The sequence below is a fragment of the Alexandromys fortis genome, unplaced genomic scaffold (genome assembly GCF_014885135.2).
Source record: "Alexandromys fortis isolate MF-2015 unplaced genomic scaffold, M_Fortis_MF-2015_v1.1 scaffold_141, whole genome shotgun sequence".
NCBI classification, from domain to species: domain Eukaryota; kingdom Metazoa; phylum Chordata; class Mammalia; order Rodentia; family Cricetidae; genus Alexandromys; species Alexandromys fortis.
The window spans coordinates 2,690,470-2,711,720 of NW_026068060.1; the positions used below are offsets into that span (position 1 = coordinate 2,690,470).

At 34.1% G+C, this 21,251-nt stretch overlaps 1 protein-coding gene across 4 annotated transcripts in view; it reads right to left on the bottom strand.

The window, feature by feature from the left end:
- Grik2 (glutamate ionotropic receptor kainate type subunit 2) overlaps positions 1–21,251 on the bottom strand; it is a 600,544-nt gene that overhangs the window by 207,974 nt on the left and 371,319 nt on the right. For all 4 annotated transcript variants that reach the window (XM_050120166.1, XM_050120163.1, XM_050120164.1 and 1 more), the window contains exon 10: positions 20,164–20,277. In XM_050120166.1, coding sequence (XP_049976123.1) covers positions 20,164–20,277 — 114 coding nt within the window. The remainder of the gene's footprint in view (positions 1–20,163; positions 20,278–21,251) is intronic.

Here is a 21,251-nt window from a genome sequence, read left to right on the forward strand (position 1 = left end):
AGAGAGAGAGAGATTCAATCTTCAGCCTTTTGCCTAACTCGTGAACTGTACCTTAGCATGTGGCATTAGAGCAGGGGTTACAGTGAGGTAGAAGTAACATCCAGTGACTGGCTGTTTTGCTTTTCTGACCTTCAGGCAAGCTTTAATTATTAAAATACAAATGAAATGCCACTACATTGAGGTGTCTTGGTCATGGTGTCTCTTCAAGGCGATAGAGCCGTGACAAGGACACTAGTGAACTTTACCTAAGTTTGTATGTCTGACCTTTATTTATCCACAAAAATCCTCTTAGAAATTCTCCTATGACTTAACTACAAATCTATGGAGAACACCTAAAATTCTGAAGTAAACAATGAACGCAAAAGCTGTGGCTATGGGACACAGAAAATGAATGTTGTGCTATGAAATTTCTGTTTCATTTCTGTTCAAGATCAGACAAACATCATTTTGAGTGAGCTAACCCAGACCCAGAAAGACACTTATCACATGTACACACTCAGAGGTGCTTTTTAAACATAAAGCAAAGAAAACCAATCCACAAATCACAATCCCAGAGAACGTAGACAAAAATGAGGACCATAAGAGAGACATACATGGATCTAATTTACATGAGAAGTAGAAAAAGACAAGATCTCTTGAGTAAATTGGGAGCATGAGGACCTTGGGAGAAGGTTGTAGGGGAGGGGAGAGGCAGGGAGGGGAGCAGAGAAAAATGTAGAGCTCAATAAAAATCAATAAAAAAATCAGACAGGATTTTACTGTCCAAAAAGCAGACATCTTAAAAGTTAAAAACAGCAGGTACAAATTAAGAAAACAAAACTAAGACATATATGAAATTATACATTTTATTTTCTTTGCTTCTAATTACAGGTAAGTAAAGAAGAAATTATTTTTCATATAACAAAAATGCTTACCAAATAACATTTTTATAATGTCACTGTATTCTATTTATTCTTTGGAAAAAAACAAAAACCAATAAAACACAAATGAGAAACAAAAATGGTCAATGCAGGCTCATTCTAAAACAAGAGTAAAAAGAAATCACAAGGTTTTTTTTTGTTTTGTTTTGTTTTATTAGCAAAAACATATAGGGTCTACAGAAATATCAAAACATACTATTTATGAGATTTAAAATGTTAAGAATATTTATTCCTTTCAGGGATTAATCAATGGCATTATACATAAACTTCAATGGAATTACAACTAATAAAATGATAAATAAAGACGCATACATCATTATTCTGGATTTATGAGCAAAAAGCAGATGATTTAGTGATTTCATTGAGGCTAAATAGGAGCTTCAAATTGGCGAAAGCACTCTGCACTTCTCTCTTCCCTCATTGTGGAAGCGTAAATTGAAGTAAGAGTAATTCATTTAGACTACCACAGAAGACTCATGTGAAAAGAATCAATTAGGAATCAATGTCAGGTAATCAGATTGTATTTAAAGAACAGGAACTCGAGTCTTAGGAATCAGATATCTATCTGAGAGAGAAGTTGAGTTGGAAGTACCTGACATAGTTTTAAATGCACTGTGGTTGTAAAGATACAAAGAAATCCTCCTCAAACACATAGGAACTTCCAAACTTTACAAGCAGTCACAGTACCTTTCTTTCTTTCTTTCTTTTTTTTTTTTTTTTCAGTACCTTTCTTAATGGGGGTTCAGGTAACCATTTGGAGATTGGAACAGTGTGAAAGAAAGGCTAATCCAGTAAACTTTGCTTTCAAATGACACCGCAATATACAAGATGATAATTTTTAGTGTCACGGGGTAATATCAACAATCCACCTTTTCCAGCCTCATCATAATCACCTTAACAATGGACTTATCTAGAGATCACATTATGGAAAATCAAGAACAGCCTGCTTATTATTTCCTATTTCAAAATCTTTTTTTTTTTTTTTTTCAAGACAGGGTTTCTCTGTGTAGCTCTGGAATCCATTTTGGAACTCTACACATAATCCGGGTTGGCCCTGAATTTGCAGAGATCCTCTTGGCCATCCTTTAAATCCCAGAGTGCTGGGATTAAAGGCATCAACCACCATGCCTGGCTTATTTCAAAATCTTTTAATCTTCCTGTCAGCACTGGATTTGTATTTGTTAGTCAAGCCAAACTGAACACACACACATTGAGAAGAATCAACAACAGAATATACTTAATGGACGTGCATTAGTACTCATGCTAAGACACACAATGTCAACTACCAGAGAATCTGATCCTTATCTCCAGTAGGAACATTCTTCTGAGTTCAAGAACTACATATGTAAATTCCACATAGATAAATATGACACAGGAAAATAAAGTAATATATATTTAAAGTTTATTTTATTTTGTATTCCTCCAACTTCCTCCTTTCTATTTAAGAAGCTACTTACATCTGATACCTGATGACAAAGAAGAAAATCAACTTTCTCCTATGGGTTGTCATTAGTTCTATGAACCACACTCTAGGAAAGTCCCTGTGTCCATACAAAACAAGTTTTGTGGTTTTATGAGTATGAGGAGATGGGCTCTAATTGGTTCATTTAGTTTAATTTTATATTTTTATTTGCTTGTTTTGATTTTTTGTTTCTGAGTTTGGGGTTTATTTCTGAAAGAAAACATGTTTTGGATGCGAAGGAAAAAGGTAGTTTCTAGGGAGGGATGGGAAGGGAAAACATGATCAAAACATGTTATCTGAAAATATCTTTTTATAATAAATAATCAATCAAATTCAAAGCCCATAGCTGTGGTGATCATAAACCCTAGGACAGACCCTCCTATTATTGATTTGCTCAATGGTCAGGTTGTAAATTCCTTCTAAATATCTACATTTGTTTTCACAGACCTTGGCTGATCTCAACCTTGGTAAGATAAATTTTTTAATGGGGATGGCAGTCAGCGGAGAGATGCATAATTGTTCTGATAGCTGGTCACTTGTATCTGTAATTTCTCTCATGTATTACTTCATTTTTTGGGGTGTAAGCCCACTGCTTATGTGTTATCTCATGTAAATATTACACCTATTGGGCGTACATGTATATATGTGTGATCACAAAGATGATTTTCATTTAGCTGCATAATTTTCATATTAAAAAATATACTGTGACATGCTTTTTAACTAGATCTATTAGCCTATGAGGATTGTAGATACTTAAGAGCCTTCTTCCTTTTGCTCAGACCAAATCCTCACAATTAGCTCACTTCCACCTCAGAGCAAATTCAAGCTAGACTAAATGATTTTTGTAAATAAATCATAAGCTTAAAACTTTCCAGCTATGCACTAGATCAGAATTGCAGATGTCCAACCAATGTTACTACACAAAGCACCCTATGAAAAGCATGCCAATTCTTCACTTGCCAAGTCTGCTAAAAATAGACTCTTGCCTCAAAGTTTGTCACTGGGCATGTGCTTCCCTCTCTTTCTGGTCATGATCTTACTCCTGAAACTTTGAAACCCTGTGTTGCCATGGCAAATGGCTAAGTGCTTCATTGCTTACCCTAGGAATGTGCCTTTGACCAATGAGAGGTTAACTCTTGTAATTTTTTTCGTTGTTTCAAGCTCCGAGGGGAGAGAGAATTTTTAGGCTAGAGGAGAAGAAGGTAGGAAAATTAGGAAGACAGGAGAATTAGAACAGAAACAGAAGAAATAAGAGATTTGTTTGGAACAACACAAAGTATTGCCTTCAGATACTCAAAGTTTCCTTTGCCTACTATAGTGTGCAATCTCTACCCATCCTCCTGACTCCCTCTTATTCTCTAGGTTTATTTTTTTTCCCTTTCACTGGTTGCTTGCTCTGCCTCTTGACCTTTGGTTGATTTTATTTAATCTGTAAGCAGAAAGCTCTTGGATTAAATATTATCTCAGGAACAATTACAAAATATAATCAAAATTAAATTATCCTATACTTGTGGAATATAGTTATAAGATAAGAGCAATCAGTGCCAAAAGAAAAATATAAGAACATTCTCCTCACACTATGATATGAAGATTCCTAACAAAATGTGTTTATAAAACTGCAGTTTTCAAAAGTTGATTTGCAATCTTTGAGCAGTCTAATTTGTGGAAAGAAAAGATGATGCTAATAGTTAACAAGATTAATGATGACACTGGTCATTGTCACCATCATAGGGGATATTTTGTTTAGATAAGTCCTTTTACATTTAAACCAGCACCAGACTTTCTACAGAGATGTATCAAACCTGAAAATGTGAATTTGAATTACAAATAAAGCATATGAAGGACACCTATAACAAAAGACCAGTCTTTTTGGAAAGGGAGATGCTGTATATTATCTCTTCAGCTTTCCTTCAGGTCCAACTTGGGGATATACTAAATAGCTTTCCTAAAGTCACTACCCAGGCCTCTTTGTCAATGTGACAGCTGGCATGTGAGAATGGCCATCTGTCAGCCAGGCAACAAGCCATAATCAAACTCCTTTGAAAAGACTATAGAGCAAGAATCTCATGTACTATTCACAATCATGATTTAGCATTATATAGTATTAACAACCTCAATATATTTAATTGGCTTCTTCAGAAAATGTTATCAGTAGGAACTTTAAAATAGTTGTTATTTTGGTTTTGTTTTTCCTTAATATTTCATTAAGAAGCATGACATTTAGAAATAATAATTTTCATTCATAGGCAATATTGATTACTATTCCTGACTAGAAGGGATCTCATAATTGATAGATGATTTGAAAAGTATTTTAAATTTATCAATAGCAGGAAACATAATACTTAAGTGTTTTATAGTTCAAGAAGTGTTTCGACTTCTTTCAAAACATTTGCAGCAGAAAAGCAGTTACATTTTACATATAAAATTCACTTCTTAAGCATGTACCCATGTCACTTAGTAATCAAAGTTAAAAACTGCAAAACTTATTGAGTCCAATATTGCTAATATTAGCAAAATGCATTTACTTGTTTTATTACCTTGTATTCTTTTCAGAAAATATAGTTTTGTATTTGTAATTGCAATTCAGCTCTCATAATAATCATCACCTCTTGTCTAAATTACATTTTACCATTCTAAACTGATCTTCAATCACTTTTTCCTAAACAAAATTAAGGACATTTCATAAGGAAACAATAAAAAAACAAAAACTTTGATCTCAAAAAGAGAAAGTGATTTGAGGGAATTAACTGACAATAAGTTTAACTGGAAAATAATTTCATTGCATCTCAATTTTTCACAATCCCCTAATGTTGCAGGATAAAAACTACTCAGAAACCAAATGATTGAAGGGAAAAATAAATTTTCAAAACCCAGTCACAAGAAAGAATAAATCATCTATAAGAAAAATAAAGCTGGAGTTAGCTACTACTTCATTGACTATATACTACTGTTTAATTTAGCCTTTGACATTCCTAACTAAGGTGCTTTTACTTGTATAGAGTTAGGGTCCAGATTCCTGGCCTGCCATTGTTGAATCTGGGCTTTCAATTACCTTTTGCTCTCAGTGACTCTTAAAGTCTGAATGCTGCCATAGCTAATTAGCACTTTCATCAGAAAACAAAGGTGCACAACAGGTTATCACAATGGGAGGTAAGAATGCCAGGAGGAAGGTGGAAAACTTTTGCAGCTGGCAGGAGGAAACTAAAAAAGAACTGAAGACCAAAAGACCATAAAAATGTTAGAATCAAAAACTGATGAAGAACCTACAGATGGCTTCATAAACTTTTCTCTTTTCAGGAAAATCTTATATCTCATGATATTTTGTATATCTTGCATATAGTTTCTCAAGATACTATTAAAAAGTAATTTTGACATTGGACATATAGGGAGAGGTGAACAGCACTCAGAATCTGCTACTTAATTTTCAGCAACAACATCATGAGTTAGCTTTATTTAGCATTAACTTCAATACATTACCTATAGGAAATTAGTTTTTTTGTATTTGTTTTTAATAGGAATATTCTGAGGCAATCTAGAAAACCCAAGGGTTTTTTTTTTTGTTATTGTTACTTTTGGTTGTTTGTGGTCACCATGACACTCAAAGTTATTCTTTTACATTGTAGATTCTCAAGCACACATTAAAATACATCAATAAACTATGTAGGCACAATCACATTTTTAGTTGTTACAGCGTGGGTTTATCCCATTTCAGAAAAATAATTTAGCTTGCAAGGTACACAGAGTTAATATACCTAAGTCATTGTTGGCCATAACTAAAATCCTGGAAAATATTTTTTGGTTTTGCTCTTATGACTACAAAACATCAACCAGGACCTTACATAGGATAAACATGTCTGTGTTGCAGAAAGAAGTACGTATTCAACTGAAAATTCCATCCTAGAAAAGAAAGGGCTCTGTGGTATATTTGCAATAACTTTTGTAGGAAGGACAAAGGCCTTGCTAATGTGCTGTTCACTTGTATTTTAGTAAAGTGTCCATTCCAGAAAAGCAAATGTTTAAAGGAGAAATTGATATGGTGATTAGAATGCATACTTAAATAAAGAAAACTCTAGCTTTTACATGATTATCAGTATTAATCTGGATCTTGGTTGTTATTGTCTTTCTGCTGATATTTGTACTTTAGTCATTAAATTCTCCACTAACAAAATTCATAAGAAAAGGAGAGCAGAAGGGTGAGGCATTGGCATTCAATTCAATCACATGCACCATTTCATTGCTGTCCAGTAAACATTTCAGTGAGAAAGGAAATTGTACCTATTAGCTAATCTCTCAGCTGCATTTCATCACTGACCCCAATTTATTATTAAGATTTGATGGCACAAAATGTATTGACAACATCTTCATTCTTCCATGAATCAATAAAGCTCACTCTTTCCCCCAGTATCCTCCAGTAATGACAGCATCCTGCCTCCAGGCTTTTACTCCTAAACTGTCATACACTTTTCTCAGTAGATTTTTGCTCCATCTCATCTATCTCCAAGACACTCCATATATGATTCTTGAGTGTTGCCATCTCTTTCCTAGATACATTCCCTCTCAGAGTAGGCTTCGTAAGAATGTTCTATTTAGTAAAAGTCATGAACAAATCACATATGTCATTTGTTAAACAATGGTTGGTTAACACAATCTTTGTAGGACATTCCTAGAATAAACAGGTCATAGTTTAATTGCCTAAATTGTAAAACTTGGTTTTTAAAACAACCTAAATATCAACAAAACAAAACAACACTTAAAGCGTTTGGCATAATTGAGTAGGAGACTACTAGAATCTCCGATAGGAAACTAAAGTTGGAAAGAAACTGAAGCTAAGAGATAATGAACCCAGGTGTAGGGACCCACAGATGAGCTTCCCAGACATCAGGAGTTCCAGAACTTGCAGCAAAACCTGGGGAAGCAAGGAAGATGTTGGAAGTGAATCATGTATGGGGAATTCCACTTTGCAATCAGAAATTGTGGAGTCAGGGAAGGGGCAGAAGCTGACACAAAACAGATAGCAGAGGAATGGGGAGTCCCACAACAGTGAACAGAAGGTTTAGACCTGGATATAGGAACAGAGCTGAGCCAGGGTAAGGTGAGACACAGGTCCCACAACACTTGATAAAGAGCTGTGGAAGCAGGGAGGAGGTTGGAGTTGGCTCAAGGTAAGGTACTTATGTAGAGTTCCACAGTCCTGAAAGGCTATTGAAGAAAGAACAGGGCTAGGCTGACCAGAGTAGGACTTCTGAGCAGAAAGCCACAATAGAAACCAAAGGAAGAGGTGTCAAGATTGGGGATGTTAACAATAAGAAAGTGACTGGGGCTGGGCAGTGGTGGTGCACCACTTTAATCCCCCCATTCAGGAGGCAAGGGCAGGCGGATCTCTGAGACCAGTCTGGTCTACAAGAGCTAGTTCCAGGATAGACTCTAAAGCTATAGAGAAGCCCTGTTTTGAAAAATAAATAAATAAATAAATAAATAAATAAGAAAAAAGAGAGTAACTGGGGTTGGGCAGTGGTGGCATATGCCCTTAATCCTTGCACTCAGAAGGCAAAGCCAGGCAGATCTCTGTGAGCTTGAGGCCAGACTGGTCTACAAGAGCTAGTTCCAAGGCAGGCACCAAAGCTACACAGAGAAATCTGTCTGGAAACACCCATCCTGCCCCCTCCCCCCAAAAGAAAATGACTGGGGCTGTCCACAGAAGCTGACTCTCAAAAGATAAGGAATATGACCCCAGATCCTGAGAAAAATGACTTTTCTACCCAAATACAATCTCCCTTTAGCATAGCAAATGCCCCTACTTAAAGAATAGTTAAAGGGACTGGGAAGAGAGGCGGGAGTGGAAATTTGGATTGCCAATTTTTTTAAGTAATAAAAAAGTAAAAGAAGAAAAAGAAGGAGAAGGAGAAGGAGAAGGAGGAGAAGAAGAAGAAGAAGAAGAAGAAGAAGAAGAAGAAGAAGAAGAAGAAGAAGAAGAAGAAGAAGAAGAAGAAGAAGAAGAAGAAGAAGAAGAAGAAGAAAACAGACTAAGCAAACCTTGATGGGCATGCTAGTAATCGCAAACCATCCTCATTGGCCTCTGTATCAGCTCTTGTTTCCTGGTTCCTGCCATGTTTGTGTTCCTGTCCTGACTTCCTCCCATGATGAATGGTGATGTGGAAGTCTAAGCCAAATAAACCCTTTTTTCCCGCCCCCCAAAATGAATAGTTAATGAATTTAAAAAGAAAGAAAGAAAATGAAAATGGAAGGAAAGAAGTGAGGAAAAAAGAAAGAAAATCTGCCTCAATCAAATTATTTGGGTGGTGGATATAGACAAAGAAATACCCACACCAAAGTCAAAGTCAAAGAATATTTTTAACAAAGCCATAGAAAAATATGCCCCATACATGGAGAAAGAGATGTTCACTCAGGTACAAAAAGGCTACATAATAACAAATAGACAATACTCAAAAGGAAACTCCCAATGACATATTATGTCTAAAGCACCAAAATTATAAAAGAAAGAACATTAAAACTTCAAGAGAACAGGATAGAGACATGTGTGAATTCAAGTACATAAAAATATGAAAATTATAAGGCCAAGAAGTACTTGGGAAAATGTATTCTGAGTTCTGAAGGACCATAAGTGCTAAGCCATAATTATACCAAGCAAAATATCTACTGGAATTAATAGAAAAAAATGAAAACATTTAATGACACAAACAGTCTAATGGATTTATGACCTCAAAAGTAGATCAAATAAGGATATCAAAAGGAATATGCCAGTAATCAGAAAGGATCAAAACAATTCCTGGAAAATTAATACTATGAGGTCTAAGAAAATATAAGAGATACAAAGAATGACAAAGATTAATGGACATCATTCACAAAGGACCCTAACATTAATGGTCTCAATTTTTCGACAAAACAACGTGAAATCCAACAGAAAACAGGATCCATTAATGATTGCTTCCATAAAACACACCTTCCTCTTAAAGAATGATACCAACTTCAGATAGAGAAAGCTATTTCACATAAATAAAAATAGGAAAGGAACAGATGTATTTATTCTAATATATGCTAAATGTTTGATAACTAATATTGAATAACAATATAGTCCAAAATTAAAATATTTAAAAGTTTCATCATCGTAGAAAATTTAAGAAAAATGCCAAGAATATACATGGGCATTTGTTTTTATGTATTGGTAATTTACAAGGCTTTAAAAATTAAAGTAACAGATTTTTTAAACTCATTACTAATTTCACTTAAAAATTTTAATATTGTCTTTTGGTTTCCTATATTTTTTAATTTATTTTTGAGCACTTTGAATGTGAACAAAGCATCTATATTACTTCTACACTTAACACCTCAACTATCCCTTGCTTCCTTCCAATTCATAACTTTCTCTTTAATTATTAGTCACGCTATTTCTTTCTACCCCCCCCACACATACAGAACATACAAAAACAAACAACTAAAATGACAAAAAAAATCTAAGTTTATTTAGCTTTGTTATATGTACATGTATTCAGAGCTAACAACTTGGGAATCAACAACCTATGTGGGCAAGTATACCTGAAGAAATGACACTCCCATTTTTGGCAACCATTTACTACATGTTCTTCATCTAAAGATGAAACTCTATGAAATTTCTGCTGTTAACAGTGGCATGTCAACCTGTATTGTCATTATTTGGGGTTCATTTAGACAACCATACTGCTGACTCTTAAAGGGTACAGTTTTCAGGTCATGTCTAGAGAACACTATCCATCAGCTGGCGTCTAGTCCTCTGGTTTGTAATATTTTTACCACCTCTTCTTTGATCTTATTCCTGATCTTCATGTATGTTAATTACATCATTAAATAGTTTCTCAGGTATCTAACTAAGAAAATGACAAAAAAAATAGAGTTAAATAGCTGGGGTAGGAAGGAAGGAAAGGAAAGGGAGAATTGTGATGCAAACATAATCTTTGAAATGCAACAAAAAATATAGTGTGGAAATTTATGCTGCCTTTGAACAAGTAGTTTGAGTGAGTGAACAGGTGTAAGGAAATTAAATTTGAATGAGTTCCTGTCATCTCACATATTAAACATTTAAGGTGTAAATATTGTATATACACAGTCTATATTCCTTAAATTATTATGATTTTATTATCTTTTCAATATGTGTGTAAAGCTACTTAGAAATTGTATGCAGATTGTAAAGATAAAATTCTTTTCTTGGGAAAGATTCAGTGTCTGAATTTCTGAAGCTAAATGCTATTCAACTCTCTGAGAAGAATTACATACTTGATAATCCTTCTCTCATAATAGAAAGGGAAGAATCAGAGGGGGAAAGACAGCAATTCTAGAAACATGATTTTGTTGATAGTACAGGAAAAGTTGCAAACCTAATTAGGTTGATGTCTTGGTCACATCTATCTTTTATATCCTGAACTCTTCTATTGTCATTTGTTGTTGTTTTTTTTTTTTTTTCTCAGATAAGTCTGTGTCTAATACATGGGAAAAAAAAAACAGCTTATCAGCCTAAGAAGTAAACTGGACACTGCAATATACAACCTTCCAGATCACCAAAGGGAACAGGCTAAGTTAGGGGCAAACACATTAAATTCCTTGAACTATAGGGAAAAGTTTTCCAGAGAGCAAATGCTTTCCAAAGAAGTCTACAGAACTCCAAGGCTGTCGTTTGTATACTAGGTTTTATAGTGAGGAAGGAGAGTAAATGTACAGTTGCATGTAAAGGAAAGCAATCTCTTGATGAACAAAAATCAGTTCTTACACAAAGCAAAACAGTGGGAAGTACTCAACATATTTCAATAGGAGGTAAAGCATTGAATTAAAGAAAACATAGGGAAAGAAGATCCTTCCCATACAAGTTTACATAAAGTATCATAAATGAAAACAGAAACCCAAAATTGAAAATAGAAACAAAGACTTTCAAGAATAATTTCACTTTAACTGTGATGTTCAATATAGTCTGGGGAAGCACAGTAGGAAGTTGAAAAGTGGGGAGACCTGAGTTTGAGATGGCAAATTTAGATCAATTAATCTCCAGGCTTGTAATATCATTCCTCCTATTTCAAATATTAAAGACATAGGCACTTAAAAATATTTGATGCTTTCTAAAATGAATTTATTTCCTAGTATAAATGTGTATTTTATTCCACGTAATAAAAACAATAATATTATTGGTTAAAAAACTGCCGTAGGCCTGCTCAGGGCAGAATAGAGGTAGGTAGGGGAAACTAAACTGAATGCTGGGAGAAAGAAGGCAGAGTTAGGAAAAGTTATATAGCCCTGCTGAAGACAGATGCTGGAACATTACCCAGTAAGTCATAGCCATGCGGTGATAGACAGATTAATAGAAATGGGCTAAATTAAGATGTAAAAGTTAGACAATAAGAAAGTATAGCTAAGGGGCCAAGCAGCGATTTAATGAAGGCAGTTTCTGGGTGATTATTTCAGGACTGAGAAGCAGGGAACAAACAAGTAGCCTCTGACAACGAATTGGCACTCAAATGTGTGCTAGCTAAATCCACTTAAAACCTGAGAGGGCTTGGAAAGGAATTCTAGACACACACACACACACACACACACACAAAAGTTTAGCCACATTATTTGTTTTTTTCATATGGTCTCTGCTTGCTGGCAGCATGCCACTTCTCCCTTAAAAGAGGTTTTCCTGATTCAGCGATAGCAGGAAAAAAAGTCATGCTGCCGGTACAAACTCTGGCTCTTTCAGGAGGCTTTGCATTTAAATGGGTTTTGTGGGCAGCATGCTGCAAGTTACTTGGTGACAGTATGAGCCAACTGGTTACCAGAGTTGAGATGGTGAGGATGGTTACCATACAGCAGTCTCAGAGTCAGTGAACAGACTTCCACTCTGTTGGACTGGACAGAGGTAGCAGGCAGGGCCATATTTGCCCTAGAAATGCCACAGCCCAGGTTTTTAAGGAATGCTTAGCATTTTAAAAAGCAGTCCTGGTCAGAAAAGGATTAAAGATACACAATAAAACAAATTCAAATGGAAAAGACTTCTAAGTAGGTCACAGTGTTAGATAAATGCATGTAAACTTAGGAGAGAGAAGAAAAAAAATAGAGAGTTATAAAACAAAGTAAATTATTTAAAGAAAAAGGTCTCTTTTAAAGAGACAGTACAGATAATCATAAATTAAAAGTGACTAAAAAATAAGCCACATAAAGATGGAAAATTCAGTATAATTTAATGTATACTATTGTGTTTTCTTTAAATTTTTTGACTGCAAATGAAGTACAGAGAGACATTTTATTGTACAGACTGTTAAACTAAACCAGCATAATTACTCTAAAGATATCTTGATTTCAAAATATCTAAGAATTTGTTGCTTTGGAAAAGAGATTCCTCTTTTGTTTCCACAGAGGATGAGAACCTATGTAATCCTTCCAGACTAATGTGGTATTATGGAACAAGACCCCAAGAGAGGTTACCATGAACACCCCTCAAAAATTACTTTCCCCAACAAAAAGCAGAAAGCAGTTTGGAGACAACTACATCCAAATTCCCAAATATTGTTTATAAATGTTTGTTTATGTTTAAAGGGAAATTTACATTGGTATGAATGTTGGTTTATTGATAAAAATTTAAAGCCAACTTTATAATATGTATGTCTGCTCTTGATTAAGGTATGATGTTTGTACAGCTATTTTAAAATGTAGTGTATATTTAATATAGGTTAATAGATAATCTTCTATAATAGTCAAGCTTCTAGTCATGTTAATTAGGTTTTCTAGATATACAGATATAGTTCAGTTAGATAGGTATTCTTCAATATTTCAGAGACCTTCAGAATATGGCATTTAAAATGTTTTAAGAGCTTAAGACTTTTTATGACAATAAGACACATCTGTTCCTGGGAGACCAATTACTTCAAGAGGAAGTGGGCAACTTAGAGCTTCTTATGGTGTTTCTTAGCCATTTGGGCAAGAAACTGCTCCTGTCTGGACTGCTTGATGGTATGCTGTATGAACTGGATATACAGGACCCACAGAGAAATGCCTGCTAAACTTGCTAATGGTGAGATGTCTTTCAGGATTCCCCGTTCATTAAATAGTCTGCCAGACATTCTGCAGGATACAGAAGAAAGTGACTTATAAACTTCTAATATAGGTGAAACTGTCTTTGAAATGTCCTGCTTCATGGAAAATTTTGCAGCATACTATAGGCCTGTAGGCTAAAGATGGATGCCACAAAGATACAGAAGAACTCTGGATGACTATCTGGGCAGTAAGATGTCTCTGTGAAATCTACAGTTTTAGAAGTTTCTTACAATGTAATTCCTATTTACTTAGGTAATATTATATCCTTCTGGAGTCTTTGATGGAGTGGAAGAATAAATAACTTTAGTTTTCCTTGGTGATGATAAAAGATAAAATAGATATTAATATTGTAACTATAATTCTTATTTAATACCTGTTTTGCTGTATGTAAATTTTGCTGTATGTTAAAATTAAAACCTTCCTTTCTATCTAAACAGACAGGAGGAGGTGATGTGAGATTCTCCTCTGTATACTGTGAATACCATTGGTTAATAAACTGTCTTGGCCTGTGCAGGGCAGAATAGAGGTGGGTGAGGATTATAGAAATGGATTAAATTAAGATGTAAGAGTTAGCCAATATGAAGCTATAACTAACTGGCCAAGCAGTAATTTAATTAATACAATTTCTGTGTGTGTGTGTGTGTGTGTGTGTGTGTGTTTTCAAGGAGGAGACCTCCTACAACAGGTCTAACACCTGTTACTGAGGGGAGAGTCTAAAAATAATTTCAAGCATCACAGTTTTGATTTTCAGTTCAAAAGAGAAAACTGTGATGATACCCAATACTATTTGATTTGCCTAGGGAAATATGAGCTTTTTACCCAAAGAGGATGAAAGAGAACTGAGCTCTGTCAGGCATGTACAGAAACCGGAAGCTTAAAACATTGAAGAAATGGTGCCCAAGTACTCTCCTCTATAAAGGAGAAAAGGGAAGTATTAAGGATGTATAAAAAAGACAACACTGTTCTAGAGTATAGGAGATAAATAATGATAACCATTGTTTTAGGTAAATTGCTCTCAGTCAAGGTGAAATTTTGTTGCTAGTTATAAGTTTTTCCCCTTGTCCATAGTAGATTACTAAAAACTTACAAATCTCATTTTGTAGTATTAGTAGTTTATGGTAGCCAGATAATTTGAAGGACTTCCTACTACTCCACCTTGCAGATAAGTAGCCATGATCAATGTATAAAATATATATTTTCTAGGCATTCTATATATTATTTTCCTAACCTATAAAACTGTGAACAATTGTATCTACTTTAAAAGATTATTATGAAAATTTGGGGCTGAAGAGGTGGTTCAGTGGTTAAAAACATTTACTGATCTTTAAAAAGACCTAAAATCAGCTCCCATCAACCATATGGTCACTCAAAAACATCTGAAACTACAATTCCTTAAGATGAAACTTCCCTTTTCTGCACTTAATGGTGATCAGGTATGCACATGGTGCATAGATATACATAAAGCCAAAATACTCTAAAACAAAACATATATAAATAGTAGAGCAGACTAAAGAAAGAAAGTGAATTGCATGGTATAGTGGTACATGACCTTATTTTAAAAGAAGATGATTCTGAAAGCTAAAATTTATGGCAAATGCTTTGAGAAAGCATGCTATAAATGTCTGCTGTTGCAGATTATAATTGACCATATACACATATTCCATTCGCATAAAGTTGCTACACAAGTCACTGTGCCAATCCTAGTCTTCATGGACATCTTAAAATCACCTGAAATCTTTTTATGTGTTAGAGACTGCGCTGTTCTCACTTCTCGTTGAATTCTTCTTGAACTTTGGGCTTCAGCTGCTCTATGTAGTGTTTTTGTCAACTTGGCACAAAACTAGACATGTCTAGAAAGTGAAAATCTTAATTAAGAAAATTTTTTCCTTAAGATTGGCATGAAGGCAAGCCTGTAGAGATTTTTTTTTGATTAAACTTTGATGTAAAAAGTCTTCTCTTCTGTGGGTGGTGCCAGACTGAATGGGGGACGCAAGCAAGCTGAGCAAGCCACAACAAGCAAGCCAATAAACAGCAATTTCCCATAGTTTCTGCTTCATTGATTGCCTAAAGATTTTTGCCCTGCTTGAGTATCTACTCCAACTTCCCTGCAGGAATAGACTGTTACCTGGAATTGTAAAATAATATAAAACCTTTCCTCCACAAGTTGCTTTTGTTTATGGAACTCATCAGTAGAAATAGAACTCTAAGATTCTAGAATTTATAGATTAAAATATATTTGTCCCTTTCCTTTCATTATTTCAAACCCTCTTCTATACACATCTCTACTCTATTTAAAATATTTGTCCTTTTTATATATTTATTTATATATTTAAGAATATATATATTCTTAAATATTACCTGTTCCATCTGTATAATGTTACTTGAATATATATTTTTTTTCATGGTTAACTATTTGACACTGGAAAACCAATTGGTTTGTTATTTCCTGAGAGAAGAATACATATTGTTGAGACATTATGGTGTAGCTACTAAAGTTCTAGGAAACATAATCTGACATCAAACTGCCTGATCCTCTGGCTCTTAACTGTCTTACTTCCTCCTTTTCTATAGTGTTCCCTGAACTTTAGTTTCAGGACTGTTTTAGATGTATCTGATCAGAATAACACTAAAGTGCAGTCATAACACATATATACCTTGGAAGAAACCAACAGATATCTAATTACACCATAAACCATTTTAAGAAGAGGAAAACAATGCCTAGTACTGGAATCCTGTCTAAGTATTCTATGCTAGTATAGTATCCTCCATAATTATTGGAGGATGATTGACAACCTCTAATTCACTTAAACAATATGATAATATAATATATAATAAAAATCTATAACTGCCAATCTTTTAATGAGTCTTAATGTGACATTTTTCTACCCATAGCTTCAGAATAAACCTGTAATTAAAGCATCAAGGATTCAACTTTTTCATTTTCATAATACAGGCAATGTATGTCCATATATGAAGTTTCCTGTGTACATCATTGTAATTACAAATGTGTATGAGCTCTAAATATATTCTATTAATCAAATATAACTTTCAGTACAAAATTGTTAGTGTATCATCATTATTCAATGAACATATGTTTTGTTTAGTAAAACAGAATACAAATATTATAAAACAGAAAAATGGAGTTCCAACTTAGGGGTAGAAAAGAAGTTCAGTACAGAAGAAGGAAGGACAAAGAACAAATATCATCAAAGTTGGAAGATTAAACCTTCATGGAAACATATTTTATACTTACTTAAAATTATACACAATACAGTAAGTGTATTTATGCATAAATGTGTGTATGTGCACATATATAACTTAAAGGGACTTCAACTGGCAATGCTCTGAACATAAGTCATAGAATAACAAAAACCCAGTACCAGGCATAAGAAACCTCCTTTCAAATGGTTGGTATTGCAAGTAACTCTTAAATCAATATAGACTATTGCCATTACACTTGGTTGCCTCTCAGAAGCAGAAGTCCCTATTGTTGAAGACACAGTACACTGAGAACACAGAACCTGAATGAATGTGAACTGGATATTCTAAAAGCCCCTTGATTTCTATATAGCTTTCATGGTATCAGAAATACAATTCAAGCTGCTGAAGACAGGAAGTAATTAATAGTTCAATCAGATATCACACCTATGAATTACATGTCAAGATATTGTAATGGTTCAATATAGACATGATAAATAATCACTGCAAATTTATTCCATTTTTTATTATATATTCTTAATGGCTAGAGTATTACTCAAAACATCAACAGTAAAACAAACAAATAAACAACAAAAAACATTAGGGATAAAGAGATAGGATTTTTTTTTTCCTTTTAGGACATGATAGGATCTTTTAAGAACTAGCATATTGGAATACTCAAAAATGTAAAAAAGGCATCATACATATTTGATAGATAAATACATTAGTTTTAAGGAATGCTGAACCTACCGGTGATTGTCCAGTAGATAATTACATTAGTTTTAAGGAATGCTGAACCTACCGGTGATTGTCCAGTACCACTGCAAATCACTACTATCTGTGGAAATTTTACAAATAATATAGCCAAGACTAAAATACAGAGATGTTATTTCAAATTATTCAAGTTTGCTTTCAGCATTGTAGTGTTAATATTTTTTGGCTTATAGCTGACTCTGATATAATTCTCAGTTATCTTGCCTTGCTAAAGCAAACATGCAATCTAAACTATAGGGGAGTCTGAGCTGATCACAAAGTCAAAGACAGCCTGAGCAATAGCTATAGATCTAGACTAGCTTTAGTACTTAACAATACCCTGTCTTAAAATAAGCTAGCCTACTTGTATAGGATATCCAATCACCTAAGTTCAACCCCTAGTACAACAAGACAAACAAAAGCTGTAATGAAATGGTACTTGCATATTAACAAATACAAAGTTGTTTATGATTGAGAAAAATCTGTATAAATTTGTTTTTTTTAAATAGTCCTAAGTCATTAAGAAATATTAAAAAAAATATGTGATATGATTAATTCCTTTTCCTAGACAAATTAAGTAGCCTGAATATTTAAAAATATTTAAATATGATCATTAAAAGGTAATATTTTCTATAATTTCAATTTAATTATCATTGGTTATTTTTATGAATATTGATAAATATTAATTGTGTTATATAAATGGCACTGTGGCAGTAAGAAACAAAAAAAATAAAGTTTGAGTATTGCTATCGTGTAATTTTACAATAAAGGCACATAAAAAAATGCACAAATTAAAAAGCCCTTTGTAATACCTGGTAACTGTGATGAGAGAAAATGTGAGTGTAAGGCACACTGTTTCCCAGCCCAGCACTCATTTAAGCAGAATGACTACAGTCCTTCCTGGGATGTACACCTCAGACATGAGGCTAGAAAGATGAGTTGATATTGAAATATAAGGAGAAAATAGAAAAAACTGAGTAAAGGTTTGTTGTTATAAAATAAAGGTTACATTTGGTAGTTTGTTTGGGAGGACAAAAGGCCCAGATTACAGAAAGTTACAGATGATCTTTACTCTGTAATATTCGTGGAACACATGTTGTAAAATAGAGAGACAGAGGCAAGTTCTGTTTTTCATTAATATTTTGGAAGATGATGCACATGTAAAACAAACTTTTTTTTAATTCGGAATTGTATATAAGTGAAAATGCAAAAATATCACAATTGGAGAAGAACATTTGCGAGAGAGAGAGAGAGAGAGAGAGAGAGAGAGAGAGAGAGAGAGAGAGAGAGAGANGAGAGAGAGAGAGAGAGAGAGAGAGAGAGAGCAATGTTTAAGCAATCACAATAGAAGGGTACCTGGCTATCCCAGTTCAATCAGAACACAGATTACTGATGAGGAAACGAAGATAGAGTGGGAAGAGTTAAGACTGTAAAAGACTTGACTGTCAAGGATGAACTATCTATGACCATTGTGAATTATTTAAAAGTTTGTATAGTATGAAATCAGAAAAATAGTAATATTGCATAGATACAATAAAAACCCCAGGAGAATAGGCTGGCTCTCAGCAGCAGAGTACATATCTGCTGAAACAATCCTAATAGGAGGTCATGACATCGTGGACAAATGATTTGATGAACAATAAGTCAAATATGTTATTGTCTATACTAAAGTTTTGCTGAAGAATTATTCTTGTTTTGTGCACATAGAGGTTATCCTTAAAAAGAAAAAGGGGGAAGACTAATATTAGGTTGAAGAGGGTCTTAAGGTTTTAGATAAGATAAAGAAGAGTCTGAAATCCTCAGCTAGAGAATAAAAAAACCTCATTACACCAAGGCTGTTAGATCATTGTTGCCAGCATTGCTTCACTATTAAAAACTTTTAATCCAAACTATTCTATTTTGAATGCCTCCAGTTTTGACATCCATTCTTGCTACTAAGATCAAAAATATGATTTTTCCTGGCCTGATTTGTCATTTTACTCAATTTTAGAGATTATGGATGCTAAGAATTTACAGGGCTTTTCTGAGATGCTAGCTTTGTTTCTTCTGGTCAAGAGAAACATAGAAAAGTCACTAGTTAACTGTCTTGACAATAGAAAATACTGACTAAATAATCCAAAAGCTACTGCTTATACTAAAATTAAGATTCTTCTTTGTAAATGTCATAAATGATCATTACTAGCAATCTAATTAAAACATGTAATTATTTTATTGGTAAAATATCTAATTTATCAACATTGGTTTAATTATGGTAGCCGTGAAATGTTTCTGGTTTTTAAAATTACTTTCTATTTTATTGCATAAAGAAAATTAGTAATATGAGAGCTATTAATCGAGCTGGAAACAATAAAATTGAAAACAAGAAAGAAATGTAATTTTCATAAAAAATATTGAAAAATAATTTCTATGTACTGTGAAATACAGTTTTAGTAAAAGAATTTACATTTGGCTATTCATTTAATTATTTACTTCTACATGTCTAAAAGGTTTTCAAATCTGAATGTTGGCAATTTATTAATAGTAGTAAATTATGTATAACTGTAAAGATTTCCAATAACACATAAAGCTGTTTTTCAATACAGATACCTCAAATATTCATATGACATATCACAGAAGATTAACAAAATAAAATGTGGACTGAATAAACATTGAGTTCTCTGTTTTACAGTAATTGCTAAATTACTATAATACAGTGCATTCTGCTCATTAGTATTCCTATTAAAATGTTATTTTCTATCTACATCCATCTAAAATAATCGAGAAACAAAAACTTACCAAAATGGTGGTAACAATCAAAGAACGATTAGACAGGGAGTCTGTGATGTTCGCTGGCTTCCCTTTCTGACTTTCTGTCATATTTAGGCCACTGGCTGGGTCCCACGTTCCAATCTATAAAACAGCAAATTAACTTTGTGAATTGTCCATCAGGCACCTGAGAGAGGGTGCTGGAAGAAAAAGTTAGGACTGCCAACACTTACTATTCACCTCTGCAGCATTATGTTCTGTCATTAAAGTATAGGCTGCTTGTTTTAAGCATGATTCACTGTTCTGTGAAATGTGTCTAGCGAAGTGTGACATTAAAGAAGAAAATAATTCACCATACTGCCACTATCAGTGTGGGAGCTTCATTTTCCATTAAAATTTCATTCTCCAAGATAAACCACATTTGATCATACGTTGGTAGCTACTAGAAACTGATGGATAGGGTATGTCTTTTAGTGTAATGGCCCTATTTCATTCTCTCATTATAAAGAGAGTATTCCACATCACAGACAAAGCTAAAAGACAGGGAAAAACCTGGAGAATGAGGAAAATGAATAAGTATAGACAGGCTTATGGGAAGGATTGGCTACCTTTCTGTCTAACCGCAGGTAGAGTAAATCTATATCAAGATATCTTTGGGGCTTTTAAAATAATCTTTTGTTATATTACTAATTCTGGAAAGGAGATCCTAGTAAAATATTATCTAGATAACCTACCCCCACTGCTTCTTTGTGTACTCTATTTTAATAGACTTTACTGAACCAATGTCTTCCTATAGGTGAGGCTTTATTTCATACTGTTTGTCTATAGACATTTCATGTGACTGAACACAATGAGTAGGATGACAAAGTCAGTCTCTAGGAAAGGAAATACAAACACAAGACCCCACAAAAGGCATAGGCTGGGTGTTTAATAGTAACTACATTGTCAGGAGCCATTTCCCCCCAATCATTACAGGAACCATCACCCTAGGGAGTCTGCAGGGAACCTCACACCCATAATTATGTTCTATTGACAGAATCTGCCCCTCACCTAATTAACTGTTAATCTATTAGCAGAACACGCCTCACATTCCAGCTATCCAGGGAACCAGGTGTGGC